Raw genomic sequence first — 20,072 nt, 5'->3', positions numbered from 1 at the left:
AAATTTCAAAATAAAACCAATATAATTAAGAAATAACATTTGAAATAAAAAATAACAGACCAGATAACAAGTGATACAAGAAATAACAATTATCAGAATTACTTTCTTCCTTTCATCAATGCTTTTTCCTCTCGCGTCTTCTTTTTCTCCTCTTTTTTTCTTGCGTTCTTCTCTTCTCTAACCCGATTTTTCTCGTCTACCGCATCACTCTTCCTTTTCAATTCCTGGTTTCTCAGTTTCAGCTTATTTTCGATTCTTTCGGCATTTTTCGCACTTCTCATGTTAAACCTGAAATGTTAAAAATTGCAATTTGCAAATAACAATTGAATGCTCTCCCACCATTCAGTTTTAAGCGTTTCATGCATATTCAATATCGATTTTCTTTTCTCATCATCCGGAATATTCCACCAATTGTACCACCGACGAAATACATCTTGCCCTTCTTCATTCAATTCCTTGTACTCTTTGAGATCATAGAAAACATCTATGTACTTTTTATAATTTTTCATTTTGCCACCAACACATTCGAAATATTTTCCTTTTCCGGATGGGGTATTGTTTATCAAATTCGTAATCTTTCTAGCGACCTCTGCAGTATCAATACGTTCTCCATCTCCAAGAGGTTTTTCCAAATCTGAATCACTTTTCGAACTGTTAGTCGTTCCCAGTTAACCGGGGAATCTGGAGCGTTAGGGTGGAGTGGATTCATAGAACCTTGCGGATTTGGATTATCTGGAAAATATAGATATTGAAAAACCGTATTCCTCACGTCAAACTCACGTCTCATATCTGCTAAACCTCCCATCTCGAATCCTCCAGCAGTCATAAGCCTCGCATTTTGCGCGTAATTTTCACCGAATGTGAATGGTGGATATCCTTCGGTGTTTATATTGTTTGTCGGATGAGTCTGAGTCTGAAAAATCACTGAAATTCAATGAATTTCAGTTAAAACTGCATACCTGGAGTGGAGGAGTAGATAAACTATGTGAGCTGCTTGTATAGTTGGCTCGAGTTGATAGATATTCTGAAATTTCGAAAACTACAGTATCGACCAAAAATATTTCCGATTTTTCTTTTTTCAGTTGAAAATCTCAACTTTGAGAATGTGTTACGGTATCAGTGATTGTCCCACCAAGTTAATTTCAAATCAATCATACATATCAAAAGTTGAGCTTCATTTTTCTAGTTGACAACTTTTTTGTATAAACGATCCCTAGTGAGTTATGATCATTTTAAGAGGACAGCTCAAAAATCATCAAAAATCGATTTAAGGGGAATTTACTTTGTCGATACGTAACTTGTTAGGGACTAACTACAAAAAAGTGAGTTATCAACTACAAAAATGAAGTTCTATTCGTGGACTGTTTGATAACATAAAAAGTTATTTTGTACGACAGTTAGTTTTACTATGACACACTCTTTAATTGAGCATTTTTAACTGAAAATGGCAAAACATAATATACTCTTAAGGTACTGTATATATCTTTGGAACTAATGAACTTACGTGGTTGATATTCTTCAGGAACAACTTCCGGCTGATAAGGTTGCATGTGAAGTTCTCGAAGAAATGGAAGTTGTGGATTAGGGAATGCATCAGGTTGGTTTTGTTCCATTCCTCCAGGTTGAGTGTCGGGGTTCCGAGGATCCATGTTAGCCATCGGTTCTGAAAATACTAATAATTTTATACCTGAAAATGGGAATTTCAAAAACATACGGTGCATATTTGGTGCTACTATTTGGCTTTGAGATGTCCATTGTTGGGCTCCCAAATGAGGGTTCCACGGGGGATTGAGTTGTTCGATAGGAGGTGGAGGTGTCCGATTTTGGGGAGGGTTCTGTCTGTTACTCCGTCTTTGTCCTGGTTGATCGTTCGGGTTTTGAGGATACATGTTAGACATCTCTTCTGAAAAATACTAGAAATTTTAGTAGAAGTGAAAACAAAACATTTGAAAAATAGCCGAGACAAAACACAAAAATTTCTAACAAAATCGATGAAAAAGAGAAGAAATGACCGATGGTGAGATGGAGACGAATAGTTTTGGCGGGTAGGTAGATCAAATGGGTCTCACCACGATTTTCACGTTTCAAGGTACGGAGGGTTAGGCATCTTTTCTAATAAATAGAAACTTCGGAATGAAGGAAAATGATATTAATATCTTAAAGCAAAAGAAAATAAAGAACATTTCGGCCAAGAACCAGGTTAGATGAAAGAGAAAGGGAGAAAGAGAGAGCAAAATTAGCGGGCAGGTAGATCAAATGGGTCTCACCACGATTTGAGGATTTTTGGAACTCGTGTTCACTCTCTCTCTCTTTTTCTCAAACGTTTTTTCAATTGCCGAAATGAAAACGAGTAGAAATTACTGACATGTAAACAAGTAGAAACATAACTTCCTGGAAAAATCATTTATCCGAAAAACAATATTCAATCATGTAGTTTTCGGCAAATAAATGGAATATGAAAGTTACTTTGACTTAGAGAAATACACGAAATATACAGGAAAATATAAAAATAATCTACTCACTCCTGATATTAGAATCATGCATTACGCAGCCCAGCATAGTATACCAGGTGAGTTTGTAAATGGTCAACACACAATTTGACGAACTGAGATGATTATCAGTTTGTTTTATTTTCAGATCACCGAACGGGACCTGATATGTCACCAGATTCATTTGTAAGATGGGAAGAATTTATGTCGGGTGTCGATATTACTAGATCAATGCTGAGATCACCACATCCACCTCTTCCACCTGGCCTCACCCCCGACCCCCTGTACAGTGATCTACGTGAGTTTGTGGGAGACCATAGGATAGAGATAGAATACTAATTGATTCAATTGTTTTTTTTTTCAGCAACTCCCACCTTCGATGAATATATGCACCATCTTGCTAAGGTGTATTCGAATCAAGAAGTGCCGACTGCAAACACCCCACCCGTTAAATGCGAACCTTTATTTCCTTTCGATATCCAGGGAATACCACCAATTGGACCTCCTACACCTGGCTACCACCCTTTCCCGGTCTTGTACCATGATCAACGTGAGTTTGTGGGAAACCGGAAGATGGCTGAGTGAGTTATTCCTTAATTATTCTTTTTTTCAGGTAATCCAGTAACAGATGAGATCTTCGATAAATATTTCCTCTATCTTAAAACTTGTTCTTCTCAGTTTTTACCTCCTCGCAGAAGATACAGTTTTCCCTCTTTTGATGTTATGAACTACGATCCTAGTGGCTCACAATATTCATCAGATGGAGGTTTCTCGCAAAATTTCTCGGGTGGTCATGAATCAGGATTGAGACCCGATATGAGACGTGAGTGAAAGGAAATTAGATAATCTTCGATGGCATTCCATGCTCATTTTGATATTTCCAGAATATCTGCAATTGCAGTACAACTATTCGGGCGGTCCCCAAAGTTCATCAGCTGAAAGACACACACAAAATGCCCCAGGTGGTCATGGTCAGGATCGTGGATTCGGTACGAGCGACTCGGCGACAATTTCACATAGGAAACGTGAGTGAACGAGCTAGATTGTCAGCTTCATCACGAGCTTACGAAATTTCCAGGAAAGCGATCGAACACACATCGAGGTGATACTTCTTCAGCTCAATCGGAACCTCTCACTGTTGACGATATTATCGAAAAACTGAATAGACCGCTTGAAGATGAAAGAATTGTTCCCGAAGACGTCATTAAAAAAGTCAAGGATTTCATAATTCAAAATGGAGCAACCATAACCAAAATTTCTAAGTTGGTTGGAAAAAAAATATCACGTTTTAAAAGATCAAATGGGGCGTGGCAAGGCGAAAAAACCTTCTTATGAAAAGCTGGCGAATCCTAATCTACAAGAGCTATATCTGCGATTGTTCAACTGGTTGGAGCAGTCTGACGACAATGAAAAGAGAAAAGCGGTTGTAGATTTTCATGAGGAATTAAATGCTCGACGGTAAAATACATTTTATTAGGACATGTTCGATTTCAAAATTTCAGGGCAGAATTGGATGAAAAAGAATTAGATGAGGAAGAAGAGAAAAGGAAAAAACGAAGGACAAAGTGAATAAACAATAGTTCGAGAGCCTATCTACGTGATCATTTAAATATTTTTCGGTATATTTTTGTACTACATTCATAAATTCATTTTGTTTTATTGCGAACTCTAACATATTTTCGTGTATTTTTCTAACTCCAAGTAACTTTGATAATCCATTTTTTTGTAAAGAACTACATGATTGAATATTGTTCTGCGAATTTTGAAACTAAATCAATAAATGATTATTCTCCCGTACAAGTCCCATCTTTACTATTATCTTTACTATTAACAAACGCAAACGGCTGTATGTTTGATTGTGTGTCGCCGATCCTACAGCTCTTCCTACTGGACCGATTTTTTTCGAACGTGGACCAAAAGATCAGAAATTTCCCCCGCATGATGCCCGTCTTTTTCTTTTTTCAAAATTCTCAAAATCATGTCTTTTGGATTAAAAAAAACTGAATTTCAAGCCAAATTCGAAGAGAGAGAGAAGGGGAGGCGGTCGGCAAAACCCGTGAAACGTCGGCTGCTCACTTTCGTCTCCACCGGGTGACACCTTCTCAGTGGCGCGAGGATAAAGGGGAACGCGCCGTCCGTCCGATCTGGCAAATTAAGCAACGTTGACTACAGGTAGTTGGTTCAACCCCGGGCACGAAATAATAGCGTTTTAAATCATTTTAATTTCATCTCTAATGTAGCCAGCGGCTGCATAGCCGTCTGGTAGCAGTACAGTCATATTCAGGTACGGTGCTCTGGGAAACTTTGTACTGCACACAATTTCAGCTAGCCATGTTGCGGGCCGATTTTCGCCATATTTGTTTTTTTTTGCGGTTTTCATTACCGCTTTTCATTTCTCGGCAGGCTGTTAATTTTTTTCACGCAGCTTTTGTATTGAAAGGAAATGAAATATTATTTTAACCAATGAGAAAAAATATTTTTGAACATGCCTCACTGGGTAACAGTGATGAACCTCGCGAAAACGCGCTCCGTTTATACGAGAGCCGCGTCGCCTCGAACGGAATTAGTCGCGACGCGGCGGATGGCGATGGCCGCATTTGAAAAAGCTAAGTTCCTTCACTAAAACACAATAAAAAGGTGTTTGTTTCAAAGAAAAAGGTAAAATCAACTAGAATTACATTTTCCTGTTTCAGAAAATACAATTTTTTATATATAAACTTTAAAAAATGCGACAAAGACAGAACATTTGAAAAAGATTTCAGACAAGGAAAACTATGAGAATACTCACAACTGGTAATGCTTACAACGAAAAACTTTAGAGAAACAACAATTTTTTATTTAAAAAAAGGGAAAAAACAGGCAAAATTAGAAAAATAGTTAATAATTTACATTAGAATTTGAAGAAGCTTGGTTGAAGTGAAGTTGCGCTGAAGATTCACAAATTCAGTGGAAAGATGAGGCGTAGAAGAAGATGTCTGAAATTTTTATTCATGAAACTACGGGAAAACTGCCTAATCGGAACTAATACGTGGAAAAAATAACCTGAAATGTTCGTTTTGACTTGTACGTTCATGTTGTACATTTTTCGCTGCATAAGTTGACTGAAAATAGATTTTTTCGATTCTATAATATTATTTTGAGCAAAAAACAAAGAGAATGTACGAAAATCTGGTTTAAAACGACCAAATATGAAGAAAATTAAACTTTTTGACAAAAAAACGAGCTTCGCGGCTTATCACTTAAAGGGAGCCGCGAACACGTCTCTCACGGTTTCGATTTACGCGATTGAATTCGAGGTTCATCGCCAGTACCCCGTGACTACTGACATCTAAATGGGAAAGATATTATTTATTCAGTTTATTAAAATCGACAATGAAAGCAATAAAGTATTATATGGTACCACAGATTGGACTGAAAAAAACAAGAATTATAGTACAAGTTAGCACCGACATCCTACCAAACAATGATCCAAAACATAACCGGGTGGCGATCGACGATAGTTGCCGTGACATTTGATCGCTTTACATCGAAACCTCCCTTCATAGTATGAGGAGTACGTTCTTCACTGAAAATCAAAAATTTCAGTCGCTACGAAGCAAATATCACTTACTCGACATAAACTCTTTCCACATCTCTTCCTCTTTCCGTAAACTCCACACCATCTAACACAGCCGCATAATCAATTGCTTGCTCGACAACAACACGTAATTCTATCAATTTAGAACACCCTCCAGCCAGCCAGTGCTTCAAGAACACGTTGAAATCTTGGGTGGTCAATTCTGAGTCATATAACCAAATATACTTGCAATCCATTGCCAATAAATGATGTTGTTTAATCCAATAACTATACCAAAGATACCAAGTTTCAATTTGGAAGTTCGGCATTTTGATAGGACAAAAGTGTTCTGATGGTTTCACGAGAAGTTCCAGCTTTTCAGTGTATTTGAAGTTTTCCAGTATACAATCGAGATCATTATCGACTTTTAGTTTAAACTCACAATGCAGGCTTTGAACAGACTTTTGTGATTTTGTAACCCACTCAGCCGCCCGTCTATGGTCATCATCTGCGCGCTTATCAAAAATAAGTACTTCATAAATATCTTGATTGAATACTTCACGAGCATAGTCTCCTATTTCAGTTAATCCAGTCATTCGATTCTCCCAATATGTTACAAGATTTTCTCCCCTCACAAATCCTTCTTTCATTTTCACTGCAACTTTCTCAAAACTCCCAATTCTGACAGTTTCCAGTGTCTCATCCATCGGAAGCTTTTCTGTTTCTTCCACTGTCAACAGTATGTTCCCATAAGATTCTTTTGAGTCTTGCAGACAATCCCATGATCCAAATTGTAATTTTAGCTGGACACGTTTTGAAGGGCCTCTGTAGGAGACTGCAATACGTTTTGATCTCAGAGAACAAAGGGAGAGAATAATTCTGAAAAAGAGAGTTTGGCAACATGAATATACTGAATTAAAGGTGGACTAAGGTCAACTCTGATATTTTCACAGAATAATGTATGTGTACCTGTGAGTTCATTTACATATCGAAAAAGTTTTAAAAATCGTTCTGAAACCCGCTGAAAGCGATTCCCGGCGAGTTTGGGCATTTCGTTGGCTGGTGAAAATTGGCGTTATGGCCCAGAAATTCGACTTCGGTCGTATGTTAATTTCTTCATTTCTCTGAGTTCATTCTCCTACCGAAAGAATTTTTCAATTCGGTCCAACCCCCCGCTGAGAACGAGTGGCAAAACAGTTTGGGCATTTCTGTAGGCGTGGACCATTCTAGAACTTTTTCGAAAATGTGTTTTTTTTTGCAAGTTTTCATCGTTTTTTCTAATACTTTTGTAATAATTCCATCCACTTTTGCCTTTAACATTCAAAATTATTGAAAAAAAAATCATAAAAATGAGCGAAAATAGCGACAAAATTCGAAAAAATCAACATGGCCGAAGTCGAATTTCAAGGCCACCGAAATGCCCAAACTCACCGGCGATCGCTCTCAGCGGGTTTCAGACCGATTTTACAAATTCTTTCGATATGAAAATGAACTCACAGGTAAACATACAGTATTCTATAAAAATATCAGAGTTGACCTTAGTCCACCTTTAATAGAAACTTACAGGGCCTCCGGTCCGAAATTATCCAAAACTTGTTTAAGGGGTACATATGGAAGAGAGAAGAGGTGGAAGACGGTTGACATCGAGGGAGACGGGGGGATGACTGAAGCAATCTTCTATACGAACAACAAACTGTCCTTCGATTAGCAGACTCTGCTCAGAATGGAATATGCAGAAAGACAGACATTACCTCCAAATGCGTAAATCCTGTAGTAATAATCGATCGGTCTGTGTATACGTCTGTCTAATCAAATAGAAGAATAGAGGACAGTATATCTGGGAGACTGCGTCCTTCATTCATTCATCCCCAGTCTCACCCAATGCCAACCACCTTCTCCTTATTCTCTCTTCCCTCCCTTGTGAATATGACAATCTAACTGTTATTCTAATTGATTACTGTGTGTAAACGCACATTTTTGGCCGTTCGGAGAGTAGTTCGAGATGGCAGACAATGACTACGTTGCACATTTGACAGTGCGATTGCCTCTTCCGCTGTTCATTGAGGGAATTCCCAAGAAGGGTCCTGCATTTGATGATGTACAGTACTGGTCATAAAGAATGCGACACTTGCAGTATTTAGTTGAAAATGGTCAACTTTGTGAGTGTGAGACGGCCTCCCTGATAGTCTCACAATATTGATTTTTTATGGAATGTATAGATCAAAAGTAGAGCTTCGTTTTTGCAGTTGACAGCTTTTTTGTACGAGCATATCCAAAGAAGTTACAAGCAGTCCATGTAAACATCTCAGAAATACCTCCGTTTCGCACTGAAAAACGGCAACAATTGCGAGAAATTTCTTTGACGATTGATAACTTCTTAGGATGTGCCTGTACAAAAAAGTTGTCAACTACAAAAATGAAGCTCTACTTTTGATCTATACGTTCCATAAAAAATCAATATTGTGAGACTATCAGAGAGGCCGTGTCACACTCACAAAGTTGACCATTTTCAACTAAAAACTGCAAGTGTCGCATTCTTTATGGCCAGTACTGTACATACTGTGGGAGGTTATGGGGGAGGAAGAGGTGGGGGAATTGGAACGGCACCCTGTCTGTTAAAGAGGAAAACTTTTTTTATTGATTATTTTAGTCTAGTATTTCCAACGACTGTATGTTTGTTTGTGTGTTGCCGATCCTACCGCCCCTTCCTTCTGAACCGATTTTCTTCAAATTTCGACGAAAAGATCAGAAATTTTCCCTTCATGAATCACGCCTTTTTCTTTTTCAAAATTCTCAAAATGACGTCTTCTGGAATTAAAAAAAACTAGTGTAAAATATGAAAATTAAAAGACGGCGAGATGGTTGGCAAAGCGTCGTATCTTCTTTTGTTCCAAGAGCTTCGCTCGCCCGAAGAACATCGAGGAAAACCCGTTTCGCCCAACTCTATTCCTCGAAAATTGGTTCTAATTCATCTAAAAACTCAAAAATCCAAACGCGTTCTATTTGAACAAGAGCTCCATTTTGTAGGAGCTCTATTTTCTCACAGTTTTATTTTGTAGCAGTTTTCCTAGGAGCTTGGCAAACGAATATCGCCGAAACTAGTCAAAAACCAGATTGGATGAGATATAGAACAAAATTAGCGTCCACGATTTGAAAATTCTGAACCGAAGCTAGTAGAAACAAAAATTCTTGGAACCATCCTTTATTCGTGAAACAATATCCAATAATGAAGTTTGCAGCAAATAAAAAGAAAATCAAAGTTACTTTTAGTTAGACAAATACACAAAAATATGTTAGAATTCACAATAAAACAAAATAAATTGATGAATATTGTACAAAATGTTACCGAAAAATATTGAAATGATCACGTAGATAGGCTCAGGAAGCTGTAGTTTGTTCACAATGTCCTTCATTTATTCGTTTTCTCAAATTGGGACCTGAAATTTCGAAATTGAACATGTTCTGATGAAATTTATTGTACCATCGAGCATTTAATTCCTTATGGAAAGTTAGAACCGCTTTTCTCTTCTCATCGTCTTCATAGTACTTCAACCAGTTGAACAATCGCAGATATAGCTCTTTTAGATTAGGATTCGGAAGCTCATGATATGTGTCTATTCTCCTCTTCTTTTCATCTATTTGATTTCTAAAAGTGTCCCATGATTTTCCAACCGATTGAGAAATCGTTATCCTGACTGCTTTATTGTTCTTTATGAATTCCTTGACTTCTTTAATGACGTTTTCGGTATTAATTCCCTCATTTCCAAGCGGTCTATTCAGTTTTTCGAAAATATCGTCAACATTGAGCGGTTCCGATTGAGCAGAAGAAGTATCACCTTGATGTGTGTTCGATCGTCTTTCTGGAAATTTTGTGAGCTCGTGATGAAGCTGACAATCTAGCTCGTTCACTCACGTGTCCTATGTGAAACCGTCGCCGAGTCGCTTGTCCCGAATCCACGATCCTGACCATAACCACCCGGGGCATTTTGTGTGCATCTTCCAGCTGATGAACTTTGGGGACCGCCCGAATAGTTGTACTGCGATTGTAGATATTCTGAAAATATTGAATTGAGCATGGAATGCCATCGAAGATTATCTCATTTCCTTTCACTCACGTCTCATATCGGGTCTCAATCCTGATTCATGACCACCCAAGACATTTTGTGAGAATCCTCCATCTGATGAATATTGTGAGCCAATAGAATAACCATAGTTTGTTAGAAAATTAGAAACACTGTAGTTTCTGGCAGATGCCATATTCGTGGGAGGAGCTAAAATCTGAGGAAGAAAATCTTGAAGGTAGAGGAAATAATTATTCCAGATCTCATCTGTTACTGGATTATCTGAAAAAAAGAATAATTGAGGAATAGCTTACTCAGCCATCTTATGGTCTCCCACAAACTCACGTTGATCATGGTACAAGCCCGGGTAAGGGTGGCAGCCAGGTGGAGAAGGTCCAATTGGTGGTATTCCCTGGATATCAGAGGGAAATAAAGACTTGAATTGAACAGGTAGGGTGTTTGCAGCTGCCATGTTTTTGTTAGCTCTCAGTTGATGATCTTCACCTTGATGTCTTTCCACGACGTTGAAATTTCTTAGAGATGCTGAAAAAGAACAATTGAATCAATCAGTGTTAAAAGGGATCACTGTTGATATATTCAAAAGTAATTTCAGCGCATTTTTCAGCTGAAATAAACTGATAGTCATCTCAGTTCGCCAACTTCTGTGGTGACCATTCAGAAACTTACGTGATATATAATGCACGGATTCATAATGGGTGATTCCAATATCATGATTGTGTACAATTTTAATTGACTTCTTTGAAATCGGTGCATTGATTACAGAATGGAGTTGATCTTCTAATTTCCCTGTAAGTTTCATTCTTGGCTATTAAAAATTTGACATTCTTCCAGATTTCAAGAACATATCTTATTTCTCCGGCACTCATTTAGAGAACAAACAATTTGCACAAAAATCTCACATTGAAATGTCTTCTCTTGGTCTTTCATCATGTTCACTATCTGGACTGGTACATAGTTCGGTTTACTTCTCGGTGCTCCGCCAGCAAAGCTTTGTGTGGGAGAAGAAGTGGAGAGCGTTGCCACAATTTTTTGGATACGACCTTCAGGAAAATGATAAACTTTTATAGGAATCTGAGTAGTTGTTGCTCATTTATTCGAAAAGACTCACGCGTACTTTCCGTCTGCATTTGAAGTGTCTTATCAAAAAGTTGTCTGTTATTGTCACGCTGTATTTCCATTGGTATTCCATGTTTCCAATATGGATAAAAGATCAGAGCAGGTTGTGGAGGATGAGAAGATGAAGATGGTGTGTTCGACGCATCGTAGCTCTCCTCTTCCCTAGGAAAAAACCGTAAGAATTTCAAGTTTCGAAAAAAAATAAAATAAATTTCAGGGAAAGTCGGAAAATCACTATTTTTGTTACTTATTTTTAGAAAAGTTTAACAGAAATTTCCAAATTTTTTCGATTTTTTTCTCGATTTTTTCAAAAACTATCCTAAACATTTTGCCATTTTCGCCAGTAGTCTGATAGTATTGCAACTTACATTTCACGTCTTATATCTCCACGGGTCTTATAGTATCTTCCATCCACATCTTGCCTTAAATTTCAACATTTTTATATGAAAATCCATAGATTAGACTGTACCATCTCTTCTCCAGTTCCTCATGCAAATCTAAAACCTCTTCTTTCACTTGACTATCTTCATAGTATTTAAACCAATTGAACAGTCGCAGGTATATCTTTTGTTCTTCTGCCTTCATGTCCTTGTATTGAGCCCCTTCGTCGCGAAACTTCATTTCAGTGCAAATGTGTACCCAAATTCTTCCAATCGAGGCAGCAACTTTTTCGCCATATTCATCTGTGAATGCTAGAACTTTTTCAGCAAGCTTATCCTCATCAAGATTTCCGTCTTCGACAGGTCTTCTCAAGGTTTTAATGATGTCTTCAACAGTAACGGATGATGATGATTGGGTGGAAGAACCGCTTGAGATTGGTACAGGTTGTGGAGGACGAGAAGATGAAGATGGTGTATTCGACGCATCGTGGCTTTCCTCTTCTCTAATTGTTTCCATATTCGGATTTTTCCTGAAAAAAACCGGCGAATTTATCTACCTTCATTTCCCCGTGTCCGTTTGGTTCACTAGAGAAGGTCATGGAGCCAGTTTAGAGGAATGGGTCAAACTTTCATTAATGGGAAAGAAGTTCTAATAATTTACATTACGTCAAAAATGTTTTGTAAAAATTCTTTGAAAATTTGCCATTTTCAGAACTTCAGCTTGCTTTTTTCGAATACCAAGCTTCGGGTGCAAAAACAGAGTATACACTTGGAATCAGCGTTTTCGTAGCTTCTCAATGATATTGGTGACGTCCCAAAACTCCAAACTGACTCCATGACCTTCCCTAGTCAGCAAGTCATGAGCAGGAAGTGATTATTTCTTTTGCCTCTATTTTCCTGAATTCCAACCTACATTTCGAGTTTTCTATCTCCACATTTCTTTTCGCCATATTCCTCTGTGAATGTCAGAACTTTTGCAGCAATCTTATCCTCATCAAGATTTCCGTCTCCAAGGGGTGTTCTCAAGGTTCCAATGACGTTTTCAACAGTGATGGATGATGATGATTGGGTGGAAGAACCGCTTGAGACCGGTACAGGTTGTGGAGGACGAGAAGATGAAGACGGTGTATTCGAAGACAAATCGCTCTTCCGTTTTCTATTTCTGTTTGGTTCCGCCGGAGGATCGCTGTCAGACATCTTTTCTGAAAAAGTAACAGATTTTTTTGGAAATTACTGAAAAAAAGAAGAAAAATACGTGATAAAACAAAAAATCATAAATAGAAAAACGACGAAAAAGAGAGAAGAAATGAGAGACTACGAACTAGTCAAAACAGAAAAACGGGTGAAAAAAGCGGGCGGGTAGATCAAACGGGTCTCGCACCGACCAACAAAAATTTTCGTTTCAAAAAAAAGAGGGAAGTCCATCTCTTCTGAAAAAGTAACAGTTCGCTATTTGAAAAATTGGAAAAACTGAAGAGAAACGACAAAAAAAGAAAAAAACAAGGCTACGAACTAGTTGAAATAAAAAAGAGAGTGAAAAAGCGGTCAGGTAGATCAAACGGGTCTCACCACGACTTTTTTGATAATTGAAAGAAACATCAATTTTCGAAAAGAAGGTAGAATATTGTCGGAATAAAAAAGTTCCGACATTTTTTACCCACCACGGTGAAAGTGAACCTGTGAAAAAATAGCCGATAAAGCGCAAAATTTGCGAACGAAATTGATGAAAAATGGAAGAAATGACCAGGCTACAAAAGGTTGAAATGAACAAGGCGAGGTAGATCAAATGGGTCTCACCACGATATGGAACTTTATGAAAATAGTTTTTTCGTTATGCATCTCTTCTGAAAACTAGAAAAACTAAAAAATTTTAGTTGGAGTTTACAGAAAGCAAAAAATCCATGAGAAAGAGCAAAATATGAGAATTTCATGAAATGGAAAGAAATGGTTTCGGCGGGTAGGTAGATCAAATGGGTCTCACCACAACAAAATGTTTTCACTTTTTAGTTGCAATGGGAATCTGTTAAACCATAGAATATTGAAATGGCCATTTATTGATTTAGTTTTAAAGCTGAAGAAACAAAAATGATATCATATAATATTCTTGAAATAAATAAAATATCCAAATTGCTTTAAGGTAATAGACGAAAATATATTAAAATTCAATCTAAACCTAAATCAAATCGATGAGCGTCGTGAAAATTATTAAGACTGGATTTGACTATCCATTTCGTTCTTTCCTTTTGCTTTTCTTCTTCTTTTTCGGACCTGAAAATTCAAAAATTTTCATGAGAAAATTAAAAAAAACAATACCATTCTCTCCACAGTTCTTTATGCATTTGTAAAACCGATACTCTCTGCCACTCTTCCTTATATAATTCCAACCAATTGAACAATCGGACGTAGAGTTCTTGTAGGCCTGGAGTCATTTCCTCGTATCTTTTTCCGGAGGGATGTGCCATTTGATGTGTAAAAGTTGCATAACTTTTACCAATCGAAGGAGCGATTCTTTTCATTCGTTTTCTATATGGTTCAGTGAATCTATTGACTCGTGCAATGACATCTTCAACATCGATTGTTCTAATTCCAAGAGGTTTCCTCAGTTTTTTCCAAACGCCATAAATGGTAAGATTATCTTTCCACTTCTTTTCGTATTTTATTTCTAACCTGAAATTTCACAATTTCTTAAATTAGAAATTGAAGAAGAAATGTACCATCTCTCGTTCAGTTCCAGATGCAAGTTTAAAACTTCTTCTTTCACTTGACTATCCTCATAGTAAGCCAACCAGTTGAACAATCGCAAGTACATTATTTGTTTTTCCTCCTCCATATCCTTGTATTGAACCGCTAAACGAAGATTCATTTCCTCTCGGACTATGTCCCAATTTTGCCCAATCGATGCAGCAACTTTTAAACCATATTCCTTTGTGAATGTCAGAACTTTTTCAGCAATCTTATCCACATTGAAATTTCTTCCTTCAAGGCGAGTACACAAGGTTAAAATGACGTCTTTAACAGTGATGGACAATGATGATGGGGCTGAAAAACCGCTTGAGATCGGTACAAGTTGTGGAGGACGAGAAGATGAAGACGGTGCATTTAAAGACGAATCGCTCTTCCGTTTTCTATTCCTGTTTGGTTCCGTCGGAGTATTACTGTCTAACAGCGCCAATACTTCCCTGAAATTTCAAAAATTGTCGTAAGAACATCTACAGATTAGGCTTTACCATCTTTCATACAGTTTCTTGTGCAAATTTAGAACCGCTTCCTTCTCTTTACTTTCCTCATAGTACTCGAACCAATTTGTCAATCGCAGGTACGGAATTTGTTCTTTCTCGCTTATTTCCTTTTGTCGATTCGCATGAGTGAATGGATGAATGCGATACTCCATTTCCGTTCGAATCGTTGACCAAGTTTTCCCAATCGAAGCAGCAACTTTTTCGCCATATTCAACTGTGAATTTCAGAACTTTTTCAGCAATATTTTTCACATTGAGATTTCTTCCTTCAAGGGGAGTACTCAAGATTACGATGACTTCATCAACAGTGATGGATGATGATGATTGGGTGGAAGAACCGCTTGAAATCGGTACAGGTTGTGGAGGACGAGAAGATGAAGACGGTGTATTTGAAGAATCGTGGCTTTCCTCTTCTCTAATTGTTTCCATAAACGGTTTTTTCCTGAAAAAAACAGGCGAATTTATCTACCTTGATTTCCCCGTGTCCGTTTGGTTCACTAGAGAAGGTCATGGAGCCAGTTTGGATAAATGGGACAAACTTTTATTATTGAGAAAGAAGTTCTAATAATTTATATTACGTCAAAAATTTTTTGTAAAAATCATTTGAAAATTTGTCATTTTCAGAAATTCGACCTTGTTTTTCTCGAATACCAAGCTTCTAGTGCAAAAACAGAGTATACACTTGGAATCAGTGTTTTAGTAGCTTTCCAATGATATTGGTCACGTCTCATAACACCAAACTGACACCATGACCTTCCCTAATCATCAAGTCTTGAGCAGGAAGTGATTTTTTCTTTTGCCTCTATTTTCCTGACAGTATTCCAACCTACATTTCGAGTTTTCTATCTCCACATTTCTTTTCGCCATATTTCTCTGTGAATTTCAGAATTTTTGCAGCAATCTTATCCTCATCAAGATTTCCGTCTCCAAGGGGTCTTCTCAAGGTTCCAATGACGTTTTCAACAGTGATGGACGATGATGATGGGGCTGAAGAACCGCTTGAGACCGGTACAGGTTGTGGAGGACGGGAAGATGAAGACGGTGTATCTGAAGACGCGTCGCTCTTCCGTTTCCTGTTTCTGTTTGGTTCCGCCGGAGGATTGCTGTCAGACATCTCTTCTGAAAAAAAAAACCGATTTTTTTGGAAATTACTGAAAAAAGAAGAGAAATAAGTGATAAAACACAAAAAATCATGAACAGAAAAACGACGAAAAAGAGAGAAGAAATGAGAGACTACGAACTAGTCAAAACAAAAAAACAAGTGAAAAAAGCGGGCGGGTAGATCAAACGGGTCTCGCACCGACCAACAAAAATTTTCGTTTCAAAAAAAAGAGGGAAGCATTTTTATTGATTATTTTAGTCTAATATTTCGGACGAAAATATCAGTAATTTTCCCTTCATAAAGCACGTCTTTTTTTTTTCAAATTTCTCAAAATGACATCTTCTGGAATAAAAAAACTAGTGTAAAATATGAAAATTAAAAGACGGCGAGATGGTTGGCAAAGCGTCGTATCTTTTTTCGTCCCACGAGCTTCGCTCGCCCGAAAAACATCGAGGAAAACCCGTTTCGCCCAAAAATTCTTAAAATGACGTCTTCTGAGAAGGGCAGTTCAAACGGCCGTTTTACGGCGGCAATCGCCTGTTTCATTTCCGGCGATTGCCGCCCACGCCGGAAATGAAACCGGCGATTGAGGCAAATGCAATTTTCCAAACCTGCTTTTCACGCCGGTTTTTATGATTTTCATTCATTTCCAGTATATTTTCCATTCAAAAAAAACGGCGCTTGACGCCGGTTTGGAAATGAAAACCTGCGATGATACAAGTTTTGGAAATTAACTTGCTTTTCATGCAATTAACGTAAAAATAGGCGGCGCCAGCTTGCCGTCGATTGTCGCAAGTAACCTACTTCTGAGTCAGAAACTCTAATAAAGTATGTGAGAATCGACAGTGGAAACAGTTCTTCTCTCCGAGTTCCAACTATTAGAAACGAAAATTCTTGGAATCATAATTTATCCGAAAAACAATATTCAATCATGTAGTTTTCTACAAATAAAAGAAATATCAATGTCACTTTGACCTAGACAAATACACGACAATATGTTAGAACTCACAATAAAGCAAAATGAATTGATGAATATAGTACAAAAGTATACCAAAAAATATTGAAATGATCACGTAGATAGGTCGGTGATGATTCTAGAAAACCAGCCGGTGCACGTCGCCTTACGGCGACTAAACCTCCTTCTCTTCACCACCCTTCTAGGTGTTACAGTGGATCGTGATTGACCCGGAAAGGAATCCTCTATTCAATCCGAAAACGGAGGACACGTTTGGAATCCCTTATTTTTTCTGAATCCGATGATATCAAAAAGTCTTTCACGTCGTCACTTTTTAGAAAACAGCTCGTATCTTTTTATGACGTGGATCAATCTTGAAACGGAGGAATCCCCTATTTTTTCTGAATCCGATGATATCAAAAAAAATGTTCACGTCTCGACATGGGTTGGAACCAACTAACTGTAGAAGACGCCAATTTGAGAATTTTGTAGGAAGGGCGGTAGGATCGGCGACAGACAGACAAACATACAGCCGTTTGCGTTTGTTAATAGTAAAGACGAGGTTGTGCTCCAAGACCAGATGAGGTTGTGCTCCAAGAAGCTTCCCATGAACATGTGACCGGCATAACAAGCGGTTGGGCCGATGGAAGTGCAGGGACCAGTAGGAATGATTGTTACAGAGGTGCCGTCGGTGATGATTCTAGAAAAAGTTACATACAGAAACGGAATCAAATTCTTGAAAACTTGACAGAGTATTTGGAGCCGCTGGAACAGTTATAATTGTTTTAAAATTTTCTGAAGATTAATCTCGCTAAATAAATAAAATGATTCAATTCCTTCTGAAATTGACGCCGGATTGAATTTATAGATACAATTTTAAGTTGCAAACTTCCGTCTCAACGCTTACCTCTGCATGACAAATAAATTAGCCAATGATGACATGATATCTGTCAACGACTTGTTGGTGATAAGTGCAGAACATGGACGCATGATTTTCGGTGACTTTGTCAGCGCCAGGTACAACAGAAAGATATTGATTCCAACACCGAAGACTGAGAGGAATGTGTGAATGGACTGGTAGAGAACTCTATGATTGAATGTTTGAATGATTCCGGTTTCAGAGAGTTTGTGAGAAGAAAGTCGAGATGAAAAAATGATCGATGATTGAAAGATGTTTAGTATGCATTCTCTAGCCAAAACGTATGACCGGAAATTGGGATTGTCAGAGAATAACTGTGTTTTTTATTAGATAAAAAAAGAATCTTCTCGGTGGGCTGCTGAAAATTGGTTAACTTTGTGAAGCCGGGCCTTCAAAACCTCCCCGCCTTGGCAAGTATGGTTTTACGTCGTCAAGCAATCAAGAATTGATAGAGTCAATTATTTACAAACTAATTAACAAAATAAAACAATATCAATATCCGAAAAATATAGCAACCAGCAAATAAATTACACAATAAACAAAAATTTAGTTATTTCGATGATTCCGATCCTTTCCTACTGCTGACGCCTATCGTTTTCTTAATTTTTGCCCTGAAATGTTGAAACAATTTTCAATTAAAACTCAATAGTTTTTCGTACCATTTCTGTTTCATCTGTACCGAATATTCCAACATTTTGTCTCTCTCATCATCCTTCAAAAAGTTGACCAATCGTCTGCACACAGCGTCCATCTCTTCATCCTTATTAACGGCTTCCTTGAGAACTGCTACTACCAAATCTCCGTTGTTTACACCAATGGTATCACGAAGATTGAGTTTCCTATAAGCATGCTTTGGTATATCCGCCCATTTCTGATATAGTTCAGGAAGTTTTACTGTATTTTTAGTTACTCCCATTGGAAGAGGTTTATCCAACTTCTCGATAAAACGGTCACATTCTTCGGAACGCTCTTGCATTAGTCTTTCATTTCGCGCAATGCGTATCGGGCGGTTCTTGGCATAGGATGATGACGGTCTAGGGTAGGTTGCATTCAGATAGTCTTTGACTGGTAATCCGGAGATCTGCTCTTCAGAATTCGATGACATCTGGCGCTGAGTCGTCGAGTCAAATTTAGGGAGTGGAGGGTATATCGGATGGTTCTGAAAAAAAATTGGGTAAATATCCGTATTTTTTTCATGCCAATTGCATACCCGAAATCCAAGAATTTCTGAATTCTGTGGATCGTTCCAACGACTGGTTTGTATCATTGGATCATCTGGAAGTTCTTTATTATGTGAATGTTTTGTTTCAAGTTTCAGAACTTACGGTGTGTATCCCCTTCAAATTGATCACCCATTCCCGGAGAATCACAATACATAGGCTGCGAGCGGAATCCCCAGCTGGAAAGATCGGTGTTGGACGCATTCATATAGAGTTGAGGTAAAGAAAGGGCTTTCTTGAGGTCGACTTGATGAGAACCAACAGGATTTCCACAGTAGTCGTGTTGGCTCGTTGTCCAATAGTCGCTAGCAATGGAGATGCCATGATTTGACGCATTTTGAGGCATCAGATGCATTCCGTCAGTTGTTGGTTCGCCTCTTGATGGGTGACTTGGTCTAGCGTATGGACTTGGTGATCTTTCTGAAAATTGACACTTTATTGTTATACCTGATATCGTGGTTTACTGCAAACTCACGTCCCGGAAGATGGCCCATCCCACCTCCTGCCGGAGATCTCATTGGTCCAGCAACACCACTATGAATCGGAATCGGAGCACTTGGATGATACTGATAGACAGGCGGCGCCAAGTTTTCTAAAAAAAATTGAAATTTCAATTAGAAGCCGTTGAGAACTTACGTTGCACATTCGACTGTACTATTTGCCCTTCAGCACTCGATTGTGGAGTTGCGAAATTTTCCGGATTAGCGCAGGTCTCCCACCACTCTTTTAATGCTCGTTCCGTAGCTCCGTCATCATCACTTGGACGGTTGCCTTCTGAAATTTAAGTTTCACAGTGCTGAAACCAACTTTGTGAACTCACGTTGTAATCCGGACAATTCGATGCCCCCTCCTTGTTGGAAACTCAATTTTGAAAACTGCTCATTAGAAGTTGATTGAGGATATCTTGGTGCAGATTGTTGGGGAACAGGAGGTGGATGTATTGGATTTTGAGGTGGATTCGGTTTTTTGTCTTCCATTTTTTCCGGTTGATTCTCGACGGGTGGAGGATTCATTT

At 38.2% G+C, this 20,072-nt stretch overlaps 5 protein-coding genes across 5 annotated transcripts; 1 reads left to right on the top strand and 4 right to left on the bottom strand.

The window, feature by feature from the left end:
- Positions 1-98: 98 nt before the first annotated feature.
- Positions 99-1,898, bottom strand: GCK72_012716 (uncharacterized protein; the record flags this gene model as incomplete). Its single annotated transcript, XM_053729346.1, has 7 exons — positions 99-288; positions 340-634; positions 715-732; positions 781-913; positions 960-1,024; positions 1,505-1,663; positions 1,715-1,898. 7 exons carry the CDS (start codon positions 1,896-1,898, stop codon positions 99-101), a joined length of 1,044 nt encoding a protein of 347 aa, XP_053584118.1.
- A 640-nt stretch (positions 1,899-2,538) lies between these two features.
- On the top strand, positions 2,539-3,824 carry GCK72_012715 (uncharacterized protein; the record flags this gene model as incomplete). The annotated part of the gene is made up of 6 exons (XM_003097366.2): positions 2,539-2,569; positions 2,638-2,787; positions 2,854-3,039; positions 3,103-3,312; positions 3,374-3,514; positions 3,568-3,824. The coding sequence occupies 6 exons, from the start codon at positions 2,539-2,541 to the stop codon at positions 3,822-3,824; spliced, it is 975 nt and encodes a 324-aa protein (XP_003097414.2).
- A 5,630-nt stretch (positions 3,825-9,454) lies between these two features.
- GCK72_012714 (uncharacterized protein) lies at positions 9,455-12,820 on the bottom strand (the record flags this gene model as incomplete). Its single annotated transcript, XM_053729345.1, has 11 exons — positions 9,455-9,482; positions 9,527-9,905; positions 9,959-10,099; positions 10,161-10,388; positions 10,452-10,649; positions 10,794-10,913; positions 11,027-11,167; positions 11,236-11,405; positions 11,612-11,665; positions 11,713-12,153; positions 12,537-12,820. 11 exons carry the CDS (start codon positions 12,818-12,820, stop codon positions 9,455-9,457), a joined length of 2,184 nt encoding a protein of 727 aa, XP_053584117.1.
- Positions 12,821-13,785: 965 nt separating this feature from the next.
- On the bottom strand, positions 13,786-15,975 carry GCK72_012713 (uncharacterized protein; the record flags this gene model as incomplete). Its single annotated transcript, XM_053729344.1, has 5 exons — positions 13,786-13,891; positions 13,937-14,290; positions 14,338-14,802; positions 14,851-15,303; positions 15,692-15,975. 5 exons carry the CDS (start codon positions 15,973-15,975, stop codon positions 13,786-13,788), a joined length of 1,662 nt encoding a protein of 553 aa, XP_053584116.1.
- A 2,412-nt stretch (positions 15,976-18,387) lies between these two features.
- Positions 18,388-20,070, bottom strand: GCK72_012712 (uncharacterized protein; the record flags this gene model as incomplete). The annotated part of the gene is made up of 7 exons (XM_053729343.1): positions 18,388-18,448; positions 18,497-18,996; positions 19,048-19,112; positions 19,163-19,477; positions 19,533-19,649; positions 19,694-19,831; positions 19,878-20,070. 7 exons carry the CDS (start codon positions 20,068-20,070, stop codon positions 18,388-18,390), a joined length of 1,389 nt encoding a protein of 462 aa, XP_053584115.1.
- Positions 20,071-20,072: the final 2 nt, after the last annotated feature.

This window comes from Caenorhabditis remanei, chromosome IV, assembly GCF_010183535.1.
Source record: "Caenorhabditis remanei strain PX506 chromosome IV, whole genome shotgun sequence".
NCBI lineage: Eukaryota > Metazoa > Nematoda > Chromadorea > Rhabditida > Rhabditidae > Caenorhabditis > Caenorhabditis remanei.
The sequence above is the reverse complement of the archived record's forward strand: the minus strand, read 5'-3'. Positions and strand labels throughout refer to the sequence as shown.